Source organism: Cricetulus griseus, chromosome 2 (assembly GCF_003668045.3).
Source record: "Cricetulus griseus strain 17A/GY chromosome 2, alternate assembly CriGri-PICRH-1.0, whole genome shotgun sequence".
Taxonomy (NCBI): Eukaryota; Metazoa; Chordata; class Mammalia; order Rodentia; family Cricetidae; genus Cricetulus; species Cricetulus griseus.
This window is the reverse complement of record NC_048595.1, coordinates 86,959,521-86,984,759: the sequence shown is the minus strand read 5'-3', so window position 1 is coordinate 86,984,759 and position 25,239 is coordinate 86,959,521. Positions and strand designations below refer to the sequence as shown.

General features: G+C 40.2%; 1 protein-coding gene across 2 annotated transcripts in view; it reads right to left on the bottom strand.

The window, feature by feature from the left end:
• Nucleotides 1-25,239, bottom strand: part of Tmem245 (transmembrane protein 245) — a 79,339-nt gene that overhangs the window by 32,701 nt on the left and 21,399 nt on the right. For both annotated transcript variants that reach the window (XM_027403052.2, XM_035439873.1), the window contains exons 4-10: nucleotides 21,823-21,939; nucleotides 19,885-20,121; nucleotides 17,901-18,070; nucleotides 12,283-12,387; nucleotides 10,507-10,589; nucleotides 6,738-6,828; nucleotides 239-337 (exon numbers count right to left, since the gene is read on the bottom strand). In XM_027403052.2, coding sequence (XP_027258853.1) covers nucleotides 239-337; nucleotides 6,738-6,828; nucleotides 10,507-10,589; nucleotides 12,283-12,387; nucleotides 17,901-18,070; nucleotides 19,885-20,121; nucleotides 21,823-21,939 — 902 coding nt within the window. The remainder of the gene's footprint in view (nucleotides 1-238; nucleotides 338-6,737; nucleotides 6,829-10,506; nucleotides 10,590-12,282; nucleotides 12,388-17,900; nucleotides 18,071-19,884; nucleotides 20,122-21,822; nucleotides 21,940-25,239) is intronic.

The window sequence follows — 25,239 nt, the reverse complement described above, 5'->3', positions numbered from 1 at the left end:
ATTGTACCAAACTACCAGAAGAAGAGATGCTTTGATATGAGCAAAAGATGGAACACTGATACCCCAGAAAGGCTAACAGGGTATGCCAACAATGGAAGCTGACAAAGGCTTAAGATCTTGCTGCTGGGAAGTTAAAGTAAATGAAATTCCAAAGTTAGTAAAGTCCTATATTCAAATAGTGTATAAAACAAAACAGTGTTATTAATTACTATGGAAACTCATAGCTGAAAGAACTTACCTTTACAAACCAAGAGTGATACAATCTGTCCCACAGTTCTAGAACTTGCTTCTCAATCACAGCTGTATTGTTCACCTTATCTCCCAGAATTTTGTGAAGCTAGGGAAAAAAATACAGGTATAATCTGATTAATATTTTAAGAAACAATTCAATATGATTAATACATGCTGAGTCTTTAACTGTCCCAAATCAAATTAAAATAATCAACTATTTAAAAATCTCTAGTCATATTATGTTATTTTCTTAAAAGATGCTTCCATGTTTCAGCAAAATCTCCATTTTCTTTCTCATCCTCTACTTCTCAGAGAATAATGCAAATGAAAACACACTTGATGACCTATTTGATCTTACCCACCCAGAGAAAAACCTTTTCCCTGTGAGCCTAGAGCTCATCTATTATGTTTAGGTCTAGCATTACTCCACTATTATAAGGGTTACCATAAGATTCTTAAATAAAACTTAGAGCACAAATACTTCCGAGTTTGCTGAGACAGGCCAGGACTGGCAGGACAGGCTTCAGGAACCTGACACAGGGCAGTACAGATTACACTTGCTGTAGTATCTCATTCTATTTCCTTATTAGAGCCATTTTCAAAGGTCTGAGGAAACAGACCAGTGGGAGATCACTTGACTAGCACATACATGACACTTGGCTCAATCCTTAGCACAGGCAAGAAAAAAATTCTTTTAATAAATTTTATTTCTGTATATGTATGGTGTGGGCAGGCACAAGGACACACATGCACATGAATGTGGAAACCAAAGGTGAATACCGGGTATCCCCCGCAGTCATCCTCCACGTCACTCTTTTAGAGAGTGTCACTAAACCTGGAGCCCACCAGATTCAACTAGACTGGCTTGTCAGTAAGGCCCAGAGATCCTCCTGCCTCTACCCAGCACTGAGTTACAAAAGCTCACTGAGACTGTCTTTTTGTTTTGTTATTTTTTTTTTTTTTTTGGACACAGGGTCTCCCTTACTTTAGGCTGGCCTCCAACTAAGAGATCCACCTGCTGCCTCCAGAGTACCAGGATTAAAGGTGTGGATCAGGCTTTATTTACATAGGCACTGGAACCAAACTCAGGTCCTCATGCATGGCAAACACTTTACAAACCAAATCATACCCCCGCCCCAAAAAACAATTTTAAAGGACAAGCATTAGTTTGTAGTTTTACTTTCTTAAAACAACTTCCCTTTCCCCATTTTTTTCGGCAACTTCCTCTCTAGAGGAAATTACAGAGATGAAATTTAAAATCTGTACTTTTTTTAATCATAAGCATTTCATTTTTAGTGTTTATAACCTTCTTAAATTCAATGGTTCTTACTCATTTATTAAATCCACTGCTACTTAATCACTACTCACAGGTGGATGGATATACAAACAGTCCCAATTTTTAATGTAGTCAACACCATTACATATAGTTCATTCTTCACATCACCAATTGCAAAATAAATGAACGGGGGCCAACTGGTGCTGAATGGTGCAGACTATAAATTGCCCAACAACTTTCTAAGGAGTTATATAAGTAATACTTTTGAGCACTGTATGAAACCTTAAAGATAATTTAGCAGGTGTTAAATAAGAACCAATTATTTGTTCTTCTTTCCTTTAATGAAGTTCTCCAAACTGGTTTATAATATGCACTTAGGCACCTCTTTGTCCACCCAATGTTAGTCTTATAAATACTTGATCCAGTTATTACTCAAATCTGGTACAAATATCTAACCTTTTATTAAAATGATTCACTCATAAACCACACACAAATTATTCATATTAAATATAAAAGCCACTTATCTCTGAAAAGCATTTTACAATTTTAAATGGCTTTACCTACATTATGTGATTTTTGCAACCACCCAAGAGTAAAAAGAACATGGCTTTGTAGGTCTGGGGATATAGCTCAATGACAGCACATTCATAACGCCCTAGGCGCAGACCAGCAACTCAACCAAATGATTCTTCTGTAAGTCTAGGAAGTTTTAGAAAGTACTAAAATTGCCTAATACAGAGCATGGAGATGCACCCCAGCAAGGCCAGCCTTAGGGAGGCTGAAGTAGGAGGACTGCAAGTTCCAGACCACATACACAATGAGAATGTCTCACAAACTCAAGTTCCCCAGTGTTCCTCCAAGTGCAGCCTCTGTGACCAATACACAAACAACACCTCACAGCAGATGCTGAGCACAAACACATATGCTCCCTTTAGTTACTTCTGTCTCTTAGGACACGACTGTCAGACACTCACAGGCCTCCTCCTATCAATTTTCCATGTCAACTTCTGAGGTCCCCTAATCAGAAAAGGCCTGAAGTGCTTAGTCAGCCTCTGGAAGACATTGCCCACATCAAGGTCACCAATGCAATGAAGCACTACCTTATTCTGCCATCTTGCTTGGAACTCTGACTCCAGTAGAACAATTAATGACTCTAAAACACCATGGTTAAAAAATAATATTGTATGATAACATGTTGTAAAACCCTCTACAAACCCACAGTGCTGGCAACCAGCAGAACATCCACCAGAGACCCAAAACACTGTCCTGCTATGTTACAATATACTCTGCAAGACACAAGAAGACTGGAATCTAATGCCCTTAGCACTACTATGAGAAAACTCACTAAAGTCGAGTATCATTTAGAGTTCTCTTTGGCTGACTGTGTCACTCTCTGTTGCAGCCATCCTGTCTTTACACAAGCCCTCCTCACCCTTCAACCACATGTACTTGCTACCACTAAAGAGCCTGTGAATGGATTCTGCCCAAAGTGAATGCTTCTTCTCCCCTTCCCCCCAACCTTCACCAACTGTTTTCACATTAGTGTCTTGGTAGAAAGGCTGCTGCCTCAGAGAACTCTCTGGACATTTAACTAAAATATCACCCTGAATCACTCTTTACTACACATTCTTATGAGTACTTTAAAAATAAAAATTTGTTTGTTGTTGTTTTGTTTTTCGAGACAGGTTTTCTCTGTATAGCCCTAGCTGTCCTGGAACTCGCTCTGAAGACTAGACTGGCCTCAAACTCAGAGATCTGCCTGCCTCTGCTGGGATTAAAGGTGTGCATCACTATACTATCTCCTCTCACAAGTTAGACTCTAGGAGGCTGTTGACTCTGGCTCTCTGCTCTCCACTGGCCTGAACTGTATACAGACTGGCACTTTCTTCACTTAGGGTCCAGGCAGAAGGACAGAGGAAACAGCACTGATTCTTCTGCTGTCCAGGTGCATCATCTCCAATTGAAAATGTTGAAAGGGACACAGCAAACAGGAAGGAGAGCTCAGGCAAGGGTGATGACAGCAGCCAACAGAAGGCCTATACAAAACACAGACCAGATGTAGGAACACAGGAGACAAGCCTGACAAAGCAGGCAGGAGAACCTGGAACCTTCAGAGTTGCCTCTGCTTTTACCTAAATTAAAAATTAAACCTTTTCTCTTTTTGGGCATGGCAGTTTTCCTAGCTTTAACCCCTTCTAGATTTTGGCTTGCAATCCACTTCTTAGATTCTGAGCTACTTAAGATTTAAGGCTCATTAAAGTGACACTTGTGGTTTCAATGGTATTTATAACAACTGCATAAAGCATAACTCACACCTTACAATTCACCCATTTTAGTAGACAAGTCATTGGTTTATGTATATTTATTTATGTATATTTATAGTTACTTAGCCATTACAATTAATCTTTATCACCCATTCACTCCCATTTCCCCTCTGATTCACCTGTTTCTAGAACCCACTACTCTATTTTCTGTTTACAGATTTGCCACTTAAGATATTTCATGGAATATTAAGATATTAATGGAATCATATGCATGTATTTTATGGTTGATCTTTTATTTTTTATTATTATTACTATTGTGTATGTTGAGAGGGGTACCATGCATACATGTGGATATCAGAGGACAACTCTGTGGAGTTGGTATTCTTATCCCACCATGTGGGTTCTGGGACTCAAACTCTGGTCATCAGGTTTGCACAGCAAATGCATTACCCACTGAGTCAGCTCACCAGCCAATAACTGGTATTTTTTATCAGCATTATATGTTCAGTATTAATGCATGTTGTAGCATTTATCAGTATTTCATTTCTTCATCAAATTTACCACCTTAAAGGCAAGGACCAAAACTCAAAAGCTGCACACATATACACACACACAAAAACACACACACACACAAACACCCTTATATAAGCATGTACAGATAGTCATACAATCACATATCACTCACACATGCATGGAATAAATTTAACATATTAGGTTGACCTATCTATCAGTTGCTAGACATTTGATGGCTACTATATACTTATCCCTCTGTGTAAGTCAGAACCACAAATATTTTATAACTTTTGATATCAATGTCCTCAACTGCCTTCACTTTTCACTTTTAAGTCTTGAACAAGAAGTTACAATAGCTATTTTTCTATAAGTAGTCTGAAAATTATTTAATCTAAGATGTATTATTTACCCCAAATTCCCTTTATCTTCTCACCTAAAAGGCAAGAATGTCAGAATAAAAACTCCCAAACATATAAATCAGAACAAAATGCTATATTTTTAGGAAAATAACACATTCATAGAAAGCTGCAAGCTCTTTCAAGGAGCTCTTTTGCTGGGCCATCATTTTTTTTCCAATACTATTATGTGCCAACTGATCATACTGTCTTGAAAAGACATAATAGAACCAACTGACAAACTCTCAGCTTTTAATGATTCCATCTTTGGTTTGCAGATAGAAATGAATGTATATAGAGCATATTTTTCATAATTATAATGTACTGTTTTGAATTTTATTATTCTTTTAAGACTTACTTTTATTTTATGAGCATGAGTGTTTGCCTACATGTATGTATGTGCACCAAGTACATGCCTGCTGCTTGCAGGGGCAGAAGAGGGTGCCAAATCTTTCAGAACTGGAGTTATAAAAGGTTGTAAGCCTGCAAATATGTGCTGGAAACCCAACCCAGGTCCTCTGTATGAGAAGTAAGTGCTCAAGACATCACTCCAACACTCTGTTTTTGAGTGTTAAACAACAAATGAATTGCTCATGCAATTTGGGGGATACAAATTTCAGTGCCCTCAATCTTGTCAATCCTTTATGTTCCTTACTACTTTGTTATATTAAGGCTGAAAACTAATTTTATTTTCTGGGCAATACTAAGAGAGGGGTACACTGCAAATCCATACTGGGAAAGCTATTCCTGAAGTCCAACAACTGTGTCTTTTACTCTACCACTCTTTCTCCTTCACTAGACTGTCCCCTTTAGTCAAGTTCACCTCAAGTACAAGCACACTTGTGCCTCTGTATCTTCACTCCACAAATAACTTTCTTAAATACACTCTTCCTTGACCTGCCATTCCTCTGGGTTTATCTCAAGTACCACCTGAAAACACTTACTCTAGTTCCAGCCAGATACACACTGACAGAAAGCTACAGCAGAAAGAAACAGGGATTTAGAGACAGTCACCAGTGAGGAGCAACACACCACATGGCCATCTGCTGAGCCTGCCCAGCCTGTTTTCTCCTCTGGAAGGCAGGTAAACTAGTTCAAAGTACTACAGGAAGCTTAGAATGTTAAATGAAACTAGAAACTGCCCAACACAGTGAGCAACAGATACAGGATTCAACATGTATGCATTCTTTTTCCTCCACAAAGTCTTATTTGACCACTCAAGTTCTGTGATCATCCTATCCTAAAGCACAAATATATCAGATCTATCTTGAAAGAAAGTAAACAGTCAACTTCTCAAGACTGCTCAAGCCACGAGCACTGTTCAGAGTAATATCCTGAGAGTTTGATTTCACTTTAAGGTATTTGTCTACCTGTAAATATAAATGTATTTCAAAAATGGTAACTGCTCCAAACAGATTCTTTGCACATCCTCTTTCAAAGGAAGAAGTTGATCCTGTAAAAATACTACAGCTGGTAGAAGTAGAAGCAGACACCCACAACTAATCACTGAACTGAACTGGAATCCACTTGCAGAGAAGTATGAGTGAAGAGCAAAGGGGTCCAGACTAGGCTGGTAAAACCCAAGAAACAGCTGACCTGAACTTCGAGGAGTCCTTGGTCCTCACACTCCATGGGATACCAGCATGGGACTGATCCAAACCCCAGGAACATGGGTTTCAGTGAGGAAACCTTGGAAATCTACGGGACCTCCTGTAGTAGTTCAGTACTTATCCCTAGCATAGGTGTGGACTTTGGGAGCCCATTCCACATAGAGGAATACTCCCTGAGCCAAGACACACGGGGGGGGGGGGTGTTAGGCCCTATCCCACAGGAGATGATAGACTCTGATGATACCCTATGGAAGGCCTCACCATCAAGGGGGAGCAGAAAGGATATGTGATAGGTAGGGTTTTAGTTGGGGTGGGGTTGGTAGGGGAGGACGGGAGGAAGAGGGAACTGGGATTGTCATGTAAAACAACCTTGTCTCTAATTCAAATACAAAAACAAAAACAAAAAAAACCTGCACAGAGAAAGGCATGGGAATGGTTCACTCCTTACCTTGTGGGTTATCCATTCTCGTCCATACTGATAGACATTGTTGGCTGCAGAATTAAGGGCTCTTTGGACCACCTGAGCCTCAGGAAGCCAACTGATAGAAAAGACAGAAGAAAATGGAAAAAGCCCATTTTCAGTATATTCTTCTAATAATGCTCTGAACTAAAGCTACCAATAACAAATTATTGAACAATCATCAACACAGAGAACATCTAATGCTCAGGCCTGGTGACCCTGATCCTAACTTGCAGGATTTAACTTCCATCTCTCCATAGGATCGAGACCTATTTTCCCACCCCTCCCACCCCCCAGCCTCCTTTTCATTCTGTTCTGCCTGGTTTCTCCGCCTCCACATGTGGTGGTCACCTGCTGTGATGGCTTGAAAGAAAATGCCAACAAAGAGAGTGGTACTATTAGGAGGAATGGCCTTGTTGGAGGAAGAATGTCACTGTGCGGGTGGGCTTTGAGGTCTCTTTTGCTCAAGCTTCCCTCAGTGTCACAATCAATTGACTTCCTGTTGCCTAAAAAAAAATGATATAGACTCTCAGCTCAAGCACCATGTCTGCCTGCATGGTGCCATGCTCCCTGTCATGATGATAATGTACTAAACCTCTGAAACTTATAAGCAAGGTACCCCAACTAAATGTTTTCTTTATAAGGCTACTGTGGTCATAGTGTCTCTTCACAGTAATAAAAAAACCCTAAGTAAGACAGAGTTGGTACTATGAACTAGAGTATTGCTGTGATAGGCCTGACCATGTGTTTGTTTGGAGGAATTTGGACTTTGGTACTTAGGGTTATGAAAGCAGTGGAATGCTTTAAGCACTGCTTAATGGGTCACAATAGTAGGAGCATGGAAGACAGAGGTGCTAAGAGTTATTTGAACTGTCAGGGGATCACTCAGGATGTTTCAGAGGAAAAGAATTTTAAGTATGTTACCTAGAGATCATTCTTATGACATTTTGGTGAAGAAAATGGCTGCCTTGTGCCCTTGTCCAAAGAGTCTGCCTGAGGCTAAAGTGAATTTTAGATTAATTTCCTTGGCAGAAGAAATCTCAAACAGCTTAGTATAGATTCTGTCCTGTGGATATTAGTGGCAACTCTAATGAAGATTTATAATGAAAAGGGGTAAGTCAAGCAGGGTAAATTACAAAATGAAAGTTTTAAGAAAAAACAAAACAAAACAGAATACCAGGAAGTTGACTATGACTAAATTCTATGTTCAAAGAGATAAACGGATTAAGAAATGGAATAAACAGAGTGGTAACCTCACGGCAAGATCCCACCCATAATTTCCAACTTGTGAAAAGGAAATAAAGGAACGTTTAGAGCCAGATGTGGTGGTGCATGCCTTTAATCCCAGCACTGGGAAGGCAGAGGCTGATGGGTCTTTCTCTGAGTTTGAGGTCAGCCTGGTCTACAGAGCAAATTCAAGGACAGCAAAGGTTAGACAATGAAGGAAAACAGAAAGCTGGTAAAGATGTAATTAAACAAGGGGCCATGTTTCAGCCCTAGTAAGCAGCAGAACTTGGCAGCTTCAGCAACATGGTTCTGGATTTACAGTTAAGGATAGAAGAAAGCAGAAATGGAAATAAAGCCGCTAAGGCCAGGCATGTGTCTGAAGGGACCAGCCCCCCATTTCGGCAGCCATGACAGTAACACGTGCTTGCTATGACCTTGCCTTGGTCACTAAGAGGTTAGGTGCCTGCCTCGTGGCAAGGAAGCAATCAGAAGTTAGCTGGTGGCACCATGCTTTATGGTTCTGGGTGTGCTTTACAGACAAGTGCACAGCAATGACTCGCAGAGCATAGCAACCACCCTGGGAGGGCCTATGGGCCATAAAAACCAATTGGCCAATCAACACAGGGCAAGCCCTCCAAACCTGGAGGCACACCAATCCTGAGCCTGTCAGTACCCCTAGACACTCCCCTTACGCTGTCCTACAAGATCACTAGGCAGCCGGTTTGAGGTGTCTTTTCTAGCCATCCGCCATGGCGGGTAGGTGAAAGACCCGAGCTAACATGGGGTTAGCTCGTTAAAAAAACAATAAAGCCTCATACAGTTTGCATCAAGCTCTCGAATTTGCCTGGTGATTGGGGTGACCGCGGTCGTGGCCTGGGACCCCCAGATACCTGAGTTTTCAGGGGGTCTAACATGTCAAGACTGTCCCTGAAATGGAAGCCTAGTAGAGAAGCCATTAAGAGAAGATGTGAAATTGAAGTCTGGACTGTCTTAGAGAACCCAAGATGATGCAAGAGCCATGGGATACATGCCAAGGAAAGCTGCTAACAGTGAGTGGAACCTGCCCAAAAGACAAAAGTATGTTGTAGTCAACAGAGCTGAACAGTTAGAAATCTGAAGAGCATTTTGACATCAAACATGGAGTTGCAGAGTTTGGAGTTGGCCCACTTGGTTTTCGAGCTTGCTGTCAGCCAATATTTCCTTGCTGTGCTCCCTTTCCTGTGTTTTGGAATTGTAATGTATATCATGTGTCAATATATGTTGGAAATATGTAATCTGCTTTTTTATTTTGATTTTTAGAAAGGATTAAGAGATTATCACGTGTTCTCAGAAGAGACTTCGGACTTTGAAACAAGTTTGAGACTGTTACAAACTATGGGGACTTTTGAAGTTGGACTGAATGCATTTTTTTGCATTATGATATGGCTATAAGACTTTAGGGGCCAGGGAGTGGAATGTGGTAGTTTGGAAAAAATGGCTCCCAAAGGGAATGGCACTATTAGGAGGCTTGGCCTTGTTGGTGGAAGTGTGTCACTATGGGAGAGGGCTTTAGAGTCTCTTTTGTTCAAGTTTCCCTTAGTGTGACAATCAGCTGACTTCCTCCTGCCCGTAAGATGGAGCATTCTCAGTGCCAGCACTATGCCACCATGTTCCCTGTCATGATGATAATGGACTGAACCTCTGAAGCTGTAAAAAGGTACCCCAATGAAATGTTTTCTTTATAAGAGTTGCCGTGGTTATGGTGTCTCCTTACAGCAAAAGAAACCCTAACTAAGACACCTGCCTAGTCAGCATAAAGGACATTGTTCTGAAACACAGAGATATTCAACATCTGACGAGACTCTGAAAGTGTTAAGTCATGGACAACCAGCACCCAACCTGCTTGGGAACTTGTTAGAGATAAAATGCTGGAGCCCAATCCCAGACCTACTTAAAGAGAAATGTGCACCCTAAGAAACCCTGCAGGTGTCTATCTGGGACCCACAGGTCTAAGGAAGTGCAGAACTGAGGAAGAATCCAGAAATTAAGAGGGTACAGTAGTTATTTTCAGTCTTAAACCCACTAATCTTTTGATATAGAGTCTCTTCAAAAAGCTTCAGCCATGCTAAGAACTGCCGTCTTCAGTTTCACTTGTTTTGCAGTAAAAGACCTCTCCAGGACCTCACAGCTAAGTAGGCTGCACAATACACAGTAATCAAGAAGCCTTTTCATATACCCAATTCCTTCCAAAAGTATTCCCATATAATATATAAAGGTAGAGTCAGGTATGGGGATATGTACCTGCAATCTCATTATTTAGTAGTCTGAGGCAAGAATGTCTTAAGTGTTAGATCAGTCTGACCCTCAGAGTAATATCAGAAGCTGTCCCTACTCTTAAGCTCCTACTCTCTACATTTTCTACTTTATCAAAGCTTTGGCAAACCGTATCTTTTCTCTTCCAATGTAGCTACAGCAATGAACACTGTTCCATGCACACAGACGCTGAAACTTGGTCACCCAAGTGGATCTTTTTTCCAAACAGTACTCTTACTTTGCCCACTCTGGGTGATTTGCTAGGGTCTCATTAATCAAATTACTTGTGACTTCAATCATGTGTACACTTTCTTGATGTACCTGTAATATGGGTAAAAAAAAAAGAAAAAAAATCAGTAAGTAATAAACCTAATTAAAAATGTCTTTTTCTACTCTTCTAAGATCAAATAGTTATATATTGTGGTTTTTATTAACTTAGAAGTGGGCACTTTACAAGTTGTTATACATAATGTCCTATGATAGATACTGAAAGAAATACATATATACTTTCTGTGCCTTCAAGAAGCTCAACAATCCGCCTTAAAAAAAAATCCAAATACTTAACTCATAGACATAAACATCTAGTTCACAGATATATGCATATGGACAGATTATGCCCACGCTTATGCATCTTCATATGCAATACCAAAACTGTAAGCTAATACAGTAACTGTGCAGGGTGAGACACACAGACAAATAAGCCACCAGCATGGTTCTGCGTAGTTCTACATATAGAAAAGCCGTCAGGAACTGAAACTGAATTTGCCTTGCTGTGGTGATTTGAGTAAAAATGGCCCCGTAGGCTCGTATGTTTGAATGCTCAGTCATTAGAGAATGGCACTACTTGGAAAGGATTAAAAGGATTAAGAGGTGTGGCCTTGTTAAAGGAAGTGTGTCACTGGGGGTGGGCTTTAGGGTTTTAAAAACCCACAGCAGAGTTAGGCTTTCTTCCTGCTATCTGTGGATCAGGATATAGCTCTCAGCTACTGCTCCAGCACCATGTCTGCCTGCATGCTGCCATGCTCCCTACCGTAATGATAATGGACTAGGCCTCTGAAACTGTAATCAAGCCCCCAATTAAATGCTTTCCTTTATAAAAGTTGCCTTGGTTATGCTCTATCTTCACAACATTAGAACAACTCCTTCAGAAAAAGCTGCAGTTTCGCTGCAGAATAATTCAAAGTCAACATGACTCTGGGAATTACCTAGCTGCTCATTTTCTAAAGGCTTTAAGTGGCATTGATAAGAACTTGATACTGTTCTCTGTGGAGATGGAAATAGGAAACAAAACTTACGCTGAAGGAATCTGAAAAGTAAAAAAATAAAGCCCCTCTGTGAGTAGCCATGTGTGGCTAGTAAGACCTCTCTCCCCTTCATGAAGGAAGTTTAGTGGTCACAGAATTCTGAGGGTCTCCTATGGGTCTGACTTAAGGACAACAATGGCCATGCCATGGCCAGAGGATAGCATTTCAAAACAGACACCAAAAGGACAGGCAACAAGGGCAAAAACAGGCACGTGGAACTGCACCAGACATAAGTACCCCACAGGAAGGAAGAGCAGGGACAGGAGGAAAGTAGTTAATGCAGAGATTCTGGAGGCAGGCACACCACTGGCAAGCATTTTCATGGAGACTCAGAAGACGGAGGCAGGAGTTGGGGACACTGAGCTAATTAACTTAGGAGTCATGAGACTAGTTCAGAAACCTCTTAAGTTTAAGGCAGCCAGCTTAGGAGGTGAGAGGATTATTTAAGATTCTTTTTTTTTTTTTAACTGCAATTTTTTTCCTGAAGACTTGATGACAAAATAAAATGTGTGCAAAAGAGATTTAAAAAGAAAACATACTAAGCAGACTCATAGCAAAATTATTAATGCACAAAACGGAAATACTTTAGTAGGTAGAGGTACTTGTGATAAGCCAAATTAACATTTTCCATTTGCTTCTACTATATGCAATTCTAACAATAAGGCCTTTGTTATAACAAGATAACCAGTTGCTGTACTTTATTTATTTACCTTTGCAGTCAGGAGAAGAGCTAAAAGAAGGGTTCCTATTACTAGCAAAAATATGATGAAAATGCTAATAATTTTATCTAACATCTTCTCCAACCAGATGATCATCTGCATGGAAATGAAAAAATAGGATTACTTATCTTCAAAGTATTACTTAATAAACACTTTTATGTACTCAAATATCACAAATACAGGATATTCAGCATTGCAAAGCAAATTACAGCATACTGATTAAAGCAGTAAAAGCTATAAGCAAATTAATTTTAGAAAATTAACTAACAGTATTAATTGCTGCTGTGAGAGTTCATTATTGTCATAGCTATGAGAAGGCAGTCAACCAGAACATTATCCACATGTACCCCTCAATTCTTATTGTGCTACATCCACATTTCAATCTCTAATTCCAAGACCTGGTAAATACATTCTACACTAAATGATGACAATCCATCAGTTGAACTTAAGTCTCATGAAGCTCTATTATCACTTAGCCAACACAGATGGCTTTAGAGATTGTGTGTGCTCCTTGTAATGTTCATCTCCTAAGTTATACAAAAAATAGGAGCAAAGACAGACAGCAATAAATTTCAAATACATTTTACTTTCATCACAATAGAGTGATAAAGACAGTAATTGTTCATGCATGTAATGTTAAGGCAATAAGGAATTCAGAGTAACAGGTATCAAGTTTTGGGTGGTGGATGCAGTTCTAATGAGGTGGACAGTAGATGAATAGTATTTTGTTTTGTTTTTTAAATGAATGTTTTATGAAGGATTTTAAATTTTAGAAAAAAGTTAAGTATACGTGTTTATTTAGTTGGGAGGTGCACACAGGTGTCGGGGCATGAGTTTGGAGATCAGCGGAAATCTGCATGAGTAGGTTCTTTCCTTCCATCATGTGGCTTTCACAGACTGAACTCAGGTCACTACACTTGGTAAAAGATGTCTTTACCCACTGGGCCATATTGACAGGCCCAAAACTTTTAGATTTTAGGTATTTTACAATAAAATGCTTTATAAAGTCCTGCTATTCCACCAGAGGTTTCTATTCTATTGAAAACATAAGCTTTATGGCATGATTCTAACTCAATGAAGTACATTAATCCTCAATGTAGTAGCTGTTCTTTAATCAATAACTAAAATTATGCTCTCCTTAAAATGGTATTTGATATTCTACCTTTGCTAGAACTCCTCTCACCTTTTACAACCCCAATAATCCTACATCTTAAACACTTTTTGTTTTCAGGATATGCAACAATGATAGACTTCTACACTTCCTGCCATGCAAAGCTACCATTTAAAATTCAAAATTAGACTTAATTAGATCAATATTGCTAATGTGCCATACTGCACCCTTTCGACCCCAGCATGAGCTGTAATACTGCTAAGTTATCCTAATTTAAATTGAGTTAAATACCTAAAAGCAACATTTTCTTTTTAAAAAACACCTCAAATTTAACAAGTTTATTTCTACAAAAGTTGAATTCTTCTATGTCTTCCACGAAGGACACTGCCCTTCATTTAGTGCCATAGTGAACTCAGACACAAAACGTTAATCTATAATGTTGACACTCAGAGCTTCAAACAGAAGAGTTAAGCTTCAATGCATGCTACCAAAGCATCAGAGACAATGCAGAAATTAAAAAATAAAAAAAGGAAGGACAGGTTTCTAAGGTATGGAAGGTCAGGTGTCTTACTCTGAAGTTAAGTTCTAAATCAGGAAGCAGCTGGACTCTAGACCCCCTAAGGCAGCTCCCCAAGGAAAGGGCTGCCTCATTCATTTCTACAGCTCCAAAACCCAGGTAACCAGAAGTACAGCTTGTATAACAAACACAAAGTAATTCAGATTTGTTACTGGCAGATTTGTTTCCAAGAATAACAGTTTCTGAAGGTAGTGTAGGAAGTGTCCTTAAAAGCCTATTTTTAAATGAAAATAGTCTACTAGGAAAGCATGGAACCCTTACTTTCTATCAGGTATCATTAACATACAAACCACGGGATTCCAGAAATATGCCCACCAGAATTATAAAATCAGACTTCATAGTTTTAAGCTAGAGTAGAATCTTCCCAACTCCAATTCTGTCAGAAATTAAGTACAAAGTACTTGCTTAAGGCTTCAGAGACTCTTGTTCTTTCCAGCCTGCCCCATATTAAAGGCTGCTCTGAAGAGGACACTGTTCAGTTCCCAGCACTCACATGGCAGCTCAACTGTCTTAAACTCTAGTTCCAGTGGATCTGATGCTCTCTTCTGGCTTCTGGGGGCACCAGGCAGACATGTACACAGTGCACATAGAGACATACATGCATGCATGCTTGCTTGCTTGCATGCATACATACATACATACATACATACATACATACATACATACATATGCACGTACATATGTACGTAAAGCAGACAAAACACTCATACACATTTCACACAAAAATTCAGGACAGTAAACGTGGACAGAGGAAAAGAAGGAACTGCTGAGTGCCTGAGTAAACAAAAGCAGGGATAAACTCGGACAGAGGAAGTTGGGGTCTCTAAAGGAAGGCCAGGCACCTTCTTCCCAAAGAGGCTGGTCTTCCCCATGCTCATAATGAGCAAAGCCAACCAAACTGTCACCATCACTGCTGGGCTGTGGAACACACATGGTCTCTATGAATTGCTCCAGTCTTTCTAGGTGATGACCAATAATAATCTTTAAGGTTTTGTTTTTAAAAGAGTGTAGGGGACAGTAAGCCACGCCTGTTAGAGGCTGGCTACAGGTGTGCCTAACCACGCCTGTAAGGATGTGGTCAAGGTGAGGTCAGGATGACACGATAGGTTTTTAAGGGGCTGCAAAGCACATGGGCGCACCTTCCCTTCTCTCTGGCCTCCCTGCCTCGCTGTCCCTGGCACACTCTGGCTTGTGTTTGGCTGGTGTTTATCTGAATAAAGATATCTTAACCTTAAAAAGAGGAACCGTTTTAAAATGGGATGCTAAATATTTCAAATATGAGCAGGGAATGCATTTTTAAAACTTAATTACACTAAGCCCTACTCTAAAACTTCTAAGACAACTAGCTTTGTTTATCAAGCTATTAAGAAAGTATCACAGCCAGGTGATAGTAGCTCACACTTTTAATCCCAGCACTCAGGAGGCAGAGGCAGGTGGATCTCTGTGAGTTAGAGCAAATTTTAGTTCCCATATTTAAAAGTACAGAAATCTAGGCCTAGCAGGGTATGACAGCTTGCCATGCTCAAGGCCTGAATTTGACCCTCAGCACCACAAAAACAAATGCTGAATAAATTAACAAATATGAATAAATAAATACACATTGAAAATCAAAATGTGACTTTGATCTACTTCCACATCTTTAAAGTTTATTACATTATTTTTACTGAACCTAAGTCTCGCTTGTGTTTAAACAGGACACACATACATGATACCATCTCTTACAAACCTGTCCTAAGGATTCGAAAGTCAGTCAAACACTGCTCTATCTTGAGTAAATGTCAGAGGCACAGTATTCCTCATACATGTAGCTCGGCCTTAGAAATTTATATGAAATATGCCTATCACAATGTCATACCAATCATGGAAAGCAGTTCCTACAGACAAACATCATAACTCATAAAACATAAAATTAGATGTTATAGGCCATGGCTACAGGTTGCTTAAATAAAAATAAAAACTTAAAAAAAGATAACCTGTCTCTGGGATACTGGAGTCGTAGTTAATTTTTGTCACCTCAACACAGCTAGAGTCATTTGAAAAGAAGGAACCCCAACTGAGAAAATGTCTCCACCAGACTGACTTGTAGGCAAGCCTATGGAGCATTTTCTTGATTAATGATTGATGTAGGAGGGCCCAGCCCACTGTGGGTGATGCTACTCCTGGGCAGGTGGTCTTAGACTATATAAAAAAAGCAGGTTGAGCAAACCAGGAGGAGCAAGTCAGTAAGCAGTATTTATCCATGATGGACTGTAACTGAGACATGTAGGCTGAAATAGATTCTTTCCTCTCCAAGTTCTGTTTTATCACAAGAGAAGCCCAAGCTAAGACAATTAATTTTTGTAAAAAAAAAAAAAATTCACAGATTTGTCCATTTTAAAAATTCTGTGTCATTTATAGAAAAAGTAGAAATAAAGACTTTCTTTCCTCTACCTTACAGTGTTTCACAAACCAAAGGAACCCACAAGCTGGGCTTGGTGGTAGATGCCCACAATACTAGCACTTAGGAGACTGAGGCAGGAGGATAGAAGCCAACCTGGACTTGACTTTTGTTTGACCTTGACTCAAACAAAAAAGAAAAAGAAAGAAACCAAAGTAGCCACATAAAGAGAAAAAGCAAGGAAATCAATTCTATGGACAGAAGGGCTATGAGACATAACCTCTTAAATACTTGGGGCCCATTCACATCCTAAGAGCTTTGTGGAGAATTTAGTAAATGACTCTACGGCAGAATTCACATTTCATGACCTTCCATAGCTTATAGTTAGAATTTTAAAATAAATCTTAGTTTGACATATGGATAGAAACACAGAATGAGAAAGGAGATGGTGAGGGGTTGAGGCAGGGTATAAAATTCAGTAGTGAAAACCACACCCACATGTTTATTACCTTCTTATTTAGCCAGTGCCAGAGCTGGAGGACAGGGGAAGGTGAGAGAGAAGATAAGAACAGTGGGATATTATTAGAGAATGCAACAACAGTATGGAGAGAAAGTCTCTAAGAACAAGAGGAAGCTGTCGGGAAAGGAGAGGAAGAAAGTGCATTACAGAGCTTAACACAATGCTACCTTACAGTTAGGATGGCTGAAATGACAACCACAGGCGTTGCTGTAACACCTAAACAGCCTTGTCCTCTCCCCTGCAGAGCCTCTGCACAGCCAGCCCCTCTACCTAATAAACGCCTGCCTGTGCTCAGCTTGATCTGCTGGTTTCCCCAAAGCTTCCCTTTCCTACCACTGTGTCACACAGATACTTCTCTATACAAACTGTAGTCACAGCTAACACTGAATACACCAGACACATAAGATCTTGCCTATATGAACTCAGCACACACAACCATATTATGAGGTAAGTACTATTATACCCATTTCATTGATAACGAAACCAAGGCACAGAGAAGTTAAGCAAGCCATCTGTCCAAGGTCACAGAGCTACTAAATAACCAAAGTGGGAGCCAAAGGTGGAGTGTGAATTTAGATTCCATGTCCTATAATCAGTTTAACCACTAAGTTCTCAGAAACTACCATCTCTTGGCAGTGAGTCGAACTTCTGTCTCTGGGGGGGTCCAAGACTGGTTAAGTTTTCCTGTAACTCAGCACAGTATCTGACAAACAAGAATCACTCCAAAAAAGTCCCCACCCTGAGCCACCATCTCATTGCCTAATCTTAACCAAGTCACTTCAGCTCTCTGGATGTCATTCTGCTCTTTATCAAGAGAAGTCAATCTAGGTGCTCTCTCCTTTATAAGAAAAATAAGCACAATTGTATTTCATTTAAGTCTACTCTATCTTCATGTGAACAATAATTCTAAGCCTTAAATTTTCATGGAGAACTAGATATGAAGTACATTATCAACAAGTTATGAAATGGATCATTTCAGGCATGGAACACAGAAAATCCACTGAAGCAGCCAATCATACAATACCTTGCTATCAACTTTTAGTAAGAACTTCCCAAGCCCGATAATTGGCCATGGTGCTAAAGCCTCCTGCCGCTCCTTCAGGAAGCACTCGATAACCTGCCACCACACATGGCAGCGTTTCTCCAGGAAGCCCACCACTCCAAAGTGAATCACGAGCTTTTTGATTATCCAGACTATAGAGAAGATACAATCACATGTCAAGGAAGAACATGAAAAAGTTCCTTAGTTTTCATTCTAAACAGTAAAGCCAATACTAAAACAACATCATGTAAGAAAGGAATGGGGAGGATCACAGGTATTTTAAACAGAAGGAACCGGGACAAGTGTCTTAGTTAGGGTTTCTCTCACTGTGAAGAAACACCATGACCACAGCAACTCTTATAATGGAAAACATTTAATTGGGGCTGGCTTACAGGTTCAGAGGTTTACTGCATTACTGTCATGGTGGGAAGCATGCTGGCACGCAGGCAGGCATGGTGCTGGAGAAGGAGCTGAATGCTCTACATCTGAAGCCACAGGAAGAAGCTGAGACTCACTAGATGAGGCATGAGCTTCTGAGACCTCAAAGCCCGCACCCAGTGACACACTTTCTCCAATAATGCCACACCCACTCCAACAAGGCCACACCTAATAGTGTCACTCCCTATGGGCCATGCATTCAAACACACGAATCTACAGATGGCATTCCTATTCAAACTACCACACCAGGCAGACTTTCAAGTAAGCCTCACTAGCTAAACATCATCCTGGTCTTGGAGCTGAATCGCAGGGTGAGTTAGGGCTCACTGTCCAGCCTACAAACATCATGTACTACAAGGGCCTTCATAGCTTCCCTCTGCCTGACTAAGGAAAACTGAGACCCAGCATTTACTAATTCCCTGTCTATTACAGCGGGTCTTCCCCAGGGACTTTGTACCACTCCAGGGAGTATTTTCAACTGTGCTCCTGTTTCCTCACGTGATGCTGCTCTGTGCATCTGAACAGAGAGGGCTCTCTGTTCAACAGAGAAACCAACTATCAAAGCCAACTAGGAAGAGGCCAGAAGAAGGGTTACTCATTAGTGAGGGAGGACTTAGGTAACTGTTTCTTTCCACTAAAATGTCTCTAACTCATGGGACCAATATTATTAACCCCAACCTTGTAATTTGCAGGATCATCGTGGTGGTTTGAATGAGAATGAATCCCACAGGCTCATAGATTTGAATACTTGGCCCCAAGTTAGTGGAACTGTTTGGGAAGGATTAAGAGGTGTGGCCTTGTTGGAGGAAGTAGACACTAGCTGTAGGCTTTAAGGTTTCAAAAGTCCATGCTAGTCCCAGAGTGCATACTGTGTGTTCATGTGTGCACGCCTGGCTGGCTGGCTGGCTGGCTGGCTGGCTGGCTGGCTGCCGCCTGTCTCTGTCTGTCTCTAAAGAGAGCTCTGCCTCATGGCTGTTGTCTCAACATATAAGCTCTCAGCTACTACTCTAGCTCCATGCCTGCCTGCCTGCTGTCATGCTGGACTCTAGTCCTCTGAAAAGATGATGAGCCTCCAATTAATGCTCTCTTTTATGAGTTGCCTTAGTCATGGTGTTTTGTCACAGCAACAGAAAAGTAAACCAGTAGGACCTAACAGTTCAAAAATTCCTTCATTAGCTGTTTCTCTCTTTAAATTGGTTTTGAAACAGGGTCTCTCTGTGTATTCCTGGATGTCCTGCAATTCTTTATGGCTCTTGCAGAGGACATGGGTACATGTGGCTCACAACTGTCTGAACTCAAGTTCCAGAGGATCCAATACCCTTTTTAGACCTCTACAGGCAGACATATTCAGCCAAACACTCAAAACATAAAATAAAAATAAATATTTTTCTCATGATCTAAGTACAAACATTCAACTATTTTAAGTAAGATGGCAATAAAATTCTATCAAATCTTAAAACCCCACTGTAAGAAAAGAAGAAAAAAGTCTGTGGCAATGGGATAAAACCATACTTAACCAAATAACAACCTGCAACAGGCACCGGCAGTAGCTGTACAATCCACAGATTCAGCCAGAGCTGTACAGCAATGATGGCCCACACGAGAGACACGAAGTAAACGTCACTCGTTTTCTTCTTTCTGAGAAATGTCCCCATCTCAGGCCTCTGTCTACCCAAAGTAGGTGAAGGAGAAGAAGGTGAGGAACGTGAAGAAGATGAAGAAGAAGCAGACAATGCTGGCGGGGGCTCTCCCCTGTCCGTGGGCTCTAAAAAACGCAAAGACATAAAATCACACACTGTCTTAGTCCACATGAGAAAAACAACAATATAAAATATACTTCACTGGAATGTATAGCAGGACCCATCAAGTTCAAGAAATACAAGATTTGCACTGAAACAAACCTGTGCAAACTACTGTCAGCAGGGTTTTAATCTAGGCAAGTCAGATTTTTCTGGGAGACAGCAAATGTTCTTCTTTTATTCTACATGAGTTAAGTATTTTTTTGAGATTCATTTTTATTGTATTTGTATGGATGCTTTGCCTGTGTGTGTCTGTGCTCATGAGTCAAGGCTAACAGTGAAGCTGATGGTAACATGCTTTCGTTTGACTTTGCTCTGCCTGTTTGATCTGGAAACTCCAGGTCAGTGCTAATGATAAATGCCAGCAGAACAGTAACTCTATAACCTAAGTATCCAACGTCTCTGCTTTGGAAACGTGGTTTCATGTACAAGAATAGTAGTGTGTGTTTCTATTACTGAATGGCCTTCTCCTAAATTATGCCTTCCTTAACACATGTACCAAGTGTTATTTCTTCAATAAGAGCTTGCTATATAGGGGGATAGAAGGATGGTTCAACTAGTAAAGGGCTTGGCACATAAGCACAAGTACCTGGATTCAGATCCCATCACCCACCAAAAGAGGCTACAGCATGTGTCTGCATTTCCCAGTGCTAGGAAAGTAGGGACAGGGAGATCTCTGGAGCTTGCTGGAAAGCAAACCAAGTCTAATGGTAAGCTCCAGATGCTATGAAAGACTTCACTTCAAAAATTAAACAGTGACTAAGGAAAATACTGACATGGAACTCTGGCTTCTACACACACATGCATACACTGTGAACACATACACAAAACACACACACATTTACTGACCATACACACTACTAAAAAGGGGGTTGCTGTAATATTCTCCACCTCTAATTATCCCTGGCACTAATAAGCATTGTAGCACAAACTGTAACATACTTATACTCTTCTGAACTCTGTGAAAGTATGGTATGGTATGGTATGGTATGGTATGGTATGGTATGGTATGGTATGGTTCCAAACATGGTATGAATCTACCAGATGGATCTCACAGAAGCCAGGCCCTACAGAGCAACCAGAGGACCTGTTTTGGGAAGCCAGTAAATATACACAATATAAAGCATTCAAATTGTACTTTGAAACAAAAAATGAATAAAATGTAGAAAAGAAAAACACTCCACTGTAGAGGGGAGTTGGGAAGGGAAGGAAACGCATAAAAAGAATAGTACAAAATAAAACAACGTAAAACTGGCTGCTAGAAAAGGAACACAAAATAAAAAATAAAAAAAAAAAAAAAACAAGATAAGGCGAGCACAGAGTTGGGGTAGAACTATGGATGGTATATGGGACACTAAGGGGAGAAAAATAGTATAAGTGTGAGACATAACAAAAGTGTTTTAAAGAGGCAAGGGAAAGAACCAGAATAGGAAACCCAAAAAAGGTAAACAATCAGAAGCATGAGAAACACACACACACACACACACACACACACACACACACACACACACACACACACACACACACACACACACACACGAAGATGACTAGTGGAGAACCAGCAAGCCTGAGGTCCATTCTGTGCTGCCAGCCTCCTTCTTCACTCTATTTCCTACTTCTATCTCATTTTCTAGAATGATTCTGACCAGCTTCATGATGTTAGTCACCTGCAGGCTGAGTGGAGGGCTGGTCTTCACCGCTTGATTCATACCCTGTGATGGAGATGGCCAAGTTTGCAAGAGTAGAAGCTGCCATGGAGATCACTTGTCCTGGTAATTCTGCCCCTGTAAGGGGTGGGGATGGGGAGAAGAAATACATAATTTTTTAATCCTTTACAGAAATAAAAACAAAAGCCAATTTAAACCAAAACTATTTTCAATAGCAACAACCAAAATGGTGATTTCTCAGAAAGAATACTTCAAAATTGTTAGCTGCAAGTCCCTGAATATTGTGTCTTCTTCATTTGAAAACCCAATGATGGTAAGTATGCCAGATACTTTGCCTAAACAAATTCAAACTACTGGGTTTTCTTTTTTTTTTTTTTAACTTTACCAGATGATTTTAATGCACACTTCCAATGGAAAACATTGCACACCTGGTTAAATTGTCTTATACTATTTTGTATTGTTATTTTCTAATACAGTATGGGACAGCCCACATTTACTGTTTACAGTAATGACACAACATAAATGAGTATGTAAATACATGGATGGATATTGTGCAAAAACACAGATCTACAGAGAACAAAATTCAACAAAGGCAAATCGACCACTGGGAAATCTAAAAGAACATCTTTGGTGCCTGGAAAACTCCTGTTGGATGATACCAAAGTGTATCATTTGTGCGGGATTCAAATCAAACATCTACTGGCAAATAAGGCATGTCTTTGATGGTCAGTCTCTTGACAGGCTCCGCAGACAGGGTAGACTAGCTCATACAGCACTGAGGTCTAGTATACTTTCTTATACACTAGAGGCTATTTGTTAAGACTCCCTCAGGAAGCAGAATTGTGGCTATTAGGCTTCAATGTGGGACTTTTAACAATGGGGAAACAATTGGTTTAAGGATATAAAACTGCAGTTGGACAAGAGGCATGGACTCTCTGAAGTCTTGAGGTCTACTGAGAGCATGATAAATATGGTTGATAACAATATGCTATATTTTAAAAGTTGTGAGATAGTATACTTTAAGTGTTCTCAAAACAAAAATGATGAATATGTGTGATATAACATGTTAATTGGTTTAATTTAGCCATGCCATTGTGAACATACTATATTCTGTATCATAATTGTGCATGACTTTATTTATGAACTAAATAAATGAATGGGAAAAAAAAAAAAGACTCCCTCAGGAACCAATGTGTCATGTGCAAAGCAGTTTCCATGAAGCAAGTACACCTGTGCATGATTTTCCTAACAGAATGACACACTGTAATTTGGAAGCAACACAACTCCCACAACAAACACTCCATAGGCCTGTGATTTTTCTGCAGCAACTTAGTCAAAGTTCCAGAGTTTCTCAAGCAGCAGTGGCCATGGCCTTCTAAAGCATTTCTGTAGTTGTTGAACACCTGTCCTGACTGCTTCCACCTATGCCAGAGCCACAAGTAGGTGTTTGGCTTCATAAAAATACGTAAGCACAATTTCCAGATGCTAATGAGTACCCCTTCTCATACCAGCTGCAGTAGATTCTACAACTTAAGAACACTGGCCATTCTAATCACCAAGTCACAGCCACTCACACAGACAGGACCTTACTTTTGGGAAATCTGAAGACAAAGAAGTCTGCCAATCATGGAAAATAAAACACAATTCCAATAAGTCAAAGAATTTTTAGCTCCAATCAACACCATACACCCAACAAATTAAAGACTGGCCATCTGTCTGAGATAAGAAGCTAGAGCTTCTTATCTCAATTTAGCTATTGAAATGCAGAGCCACCCAGCTTAATCATGTCCTATCACATCCTCCAATAAATGTGCCCCTGTAACCCGAAAGAAGTTTATTTTAAGGCACTCAGAGAAAAATTCTCACTCAGTTTAGGAAGAAGACATAAGTTACATGTCTGTGCTGGGACTTTAGTCTCCTGGCATATACACCCAAGTCCTCCAACAGTAGTCTATATACTGTATACAAAGGCAAACATCAACTGAGGGAGGAAGGTGGTACCTTTATGTCTGATGTGGGCTCATTGTTGACTAACACTGTGTGCTGTGGATAAAGACAAAAACCCAATTCCCAAAGTCTAGTGAACAGACATGCCTGCATTAAAGAACCACATAAAAAATGTAAGTGACAAATTATGACTATTACACATGGAAAAGGTGTTAAATTACCTCTTAAGACAAGAAACCTGAAATAATCTGAAAAATCAGGGAAGGGTTCTCTCTTTAAATTTTTATATTTTTTATTGTGTATGTATGGGTGCTTTCCCTACAATGTATATCTGTTTACCTCATGTATGCAATGCCCACATAGGACAAAAGAGGGTGTCAGATCCCCTGGGACTGAAGTTACTTACAGACAGTTGTGAGCCATCATGTGGGTACTGGGAATTGGCTTAGGTCCTCTATAAGTGCACCCAGTGCTCTTAGTCTCTAAACCGTCTCTCCAGCCCCAAGGGAAGGGTTCTCTTTAAAATGAAAATATAATTGATATTGTAAGAGAGGAAAGGGAATTAACCAAACAAATACCAAGACTAATCTCAGGGTAGAAGGCACCTAGCAGGAAAGCTATGGAAAGAAGCTAACATGAGAACAATAGCAAAAGAATGTCAGTGTACTGAGAACACAGCCAGCTAGTGGGGCACCATGACTAAATAAACAGCTATAACCAGTATACTAAATGACATTAGGCACAGAGATCATCTTGAGAGCTTTACTCTTTATCCAAAAAAGAAATAAAAGCACTGGATTATAAAGAGCGCAGTATTCTCCACCTCCCCCTGTTGAATATAGTAAAATATATACAGACTCATGTGTAGCTCCAAGAAGTGACCCCTGTGGGCTTTTTGCTCAGTTTCTCTCAAAAGCAACATCTTCAAAACTGTGCTGTGATATTCCTTCCAGTCAAAACAGCAGCAGAGACATGAGCTATATGACAGTGTCTTCAGGACAAGCATCCTTCCAGTGCTCTTTCAGAATCCATGCAGCTGCCTCCTGCCCTTACCTAAGTGTCCTATTCTGAGATGTACTAAGATCACTATTGCTTTTCTGGAGGATGGACAGGAGGAAACCTAGATGTGGTTTGCAGAGGGTAGGAAATGGCTGGATTAAGGGGAGCTTACACAGTGATAGACAGATCACAGCCAAAGGTGCCACTGCTACAGATTATCCAACTGTCAGGGATTGTCAGGGACTACAGTTCCCTGAGAGGAAACTGTAAAACACGAGGGTGAAGATTTTTGGAGACTGACATTTCACTAAGACCTGCAGATAGAAGTTTCACAAACTGACTACAGCAGCGGTATCTCAGGAAGAACCCACACTGTTTTTTGGGGATACCTAATAACCTTGGACAGTAAAAGGGGGGTGGGACAACTTCCAGTCAAAATGCAAAATAAGCCAGTACTCGCTCCTCTAAACT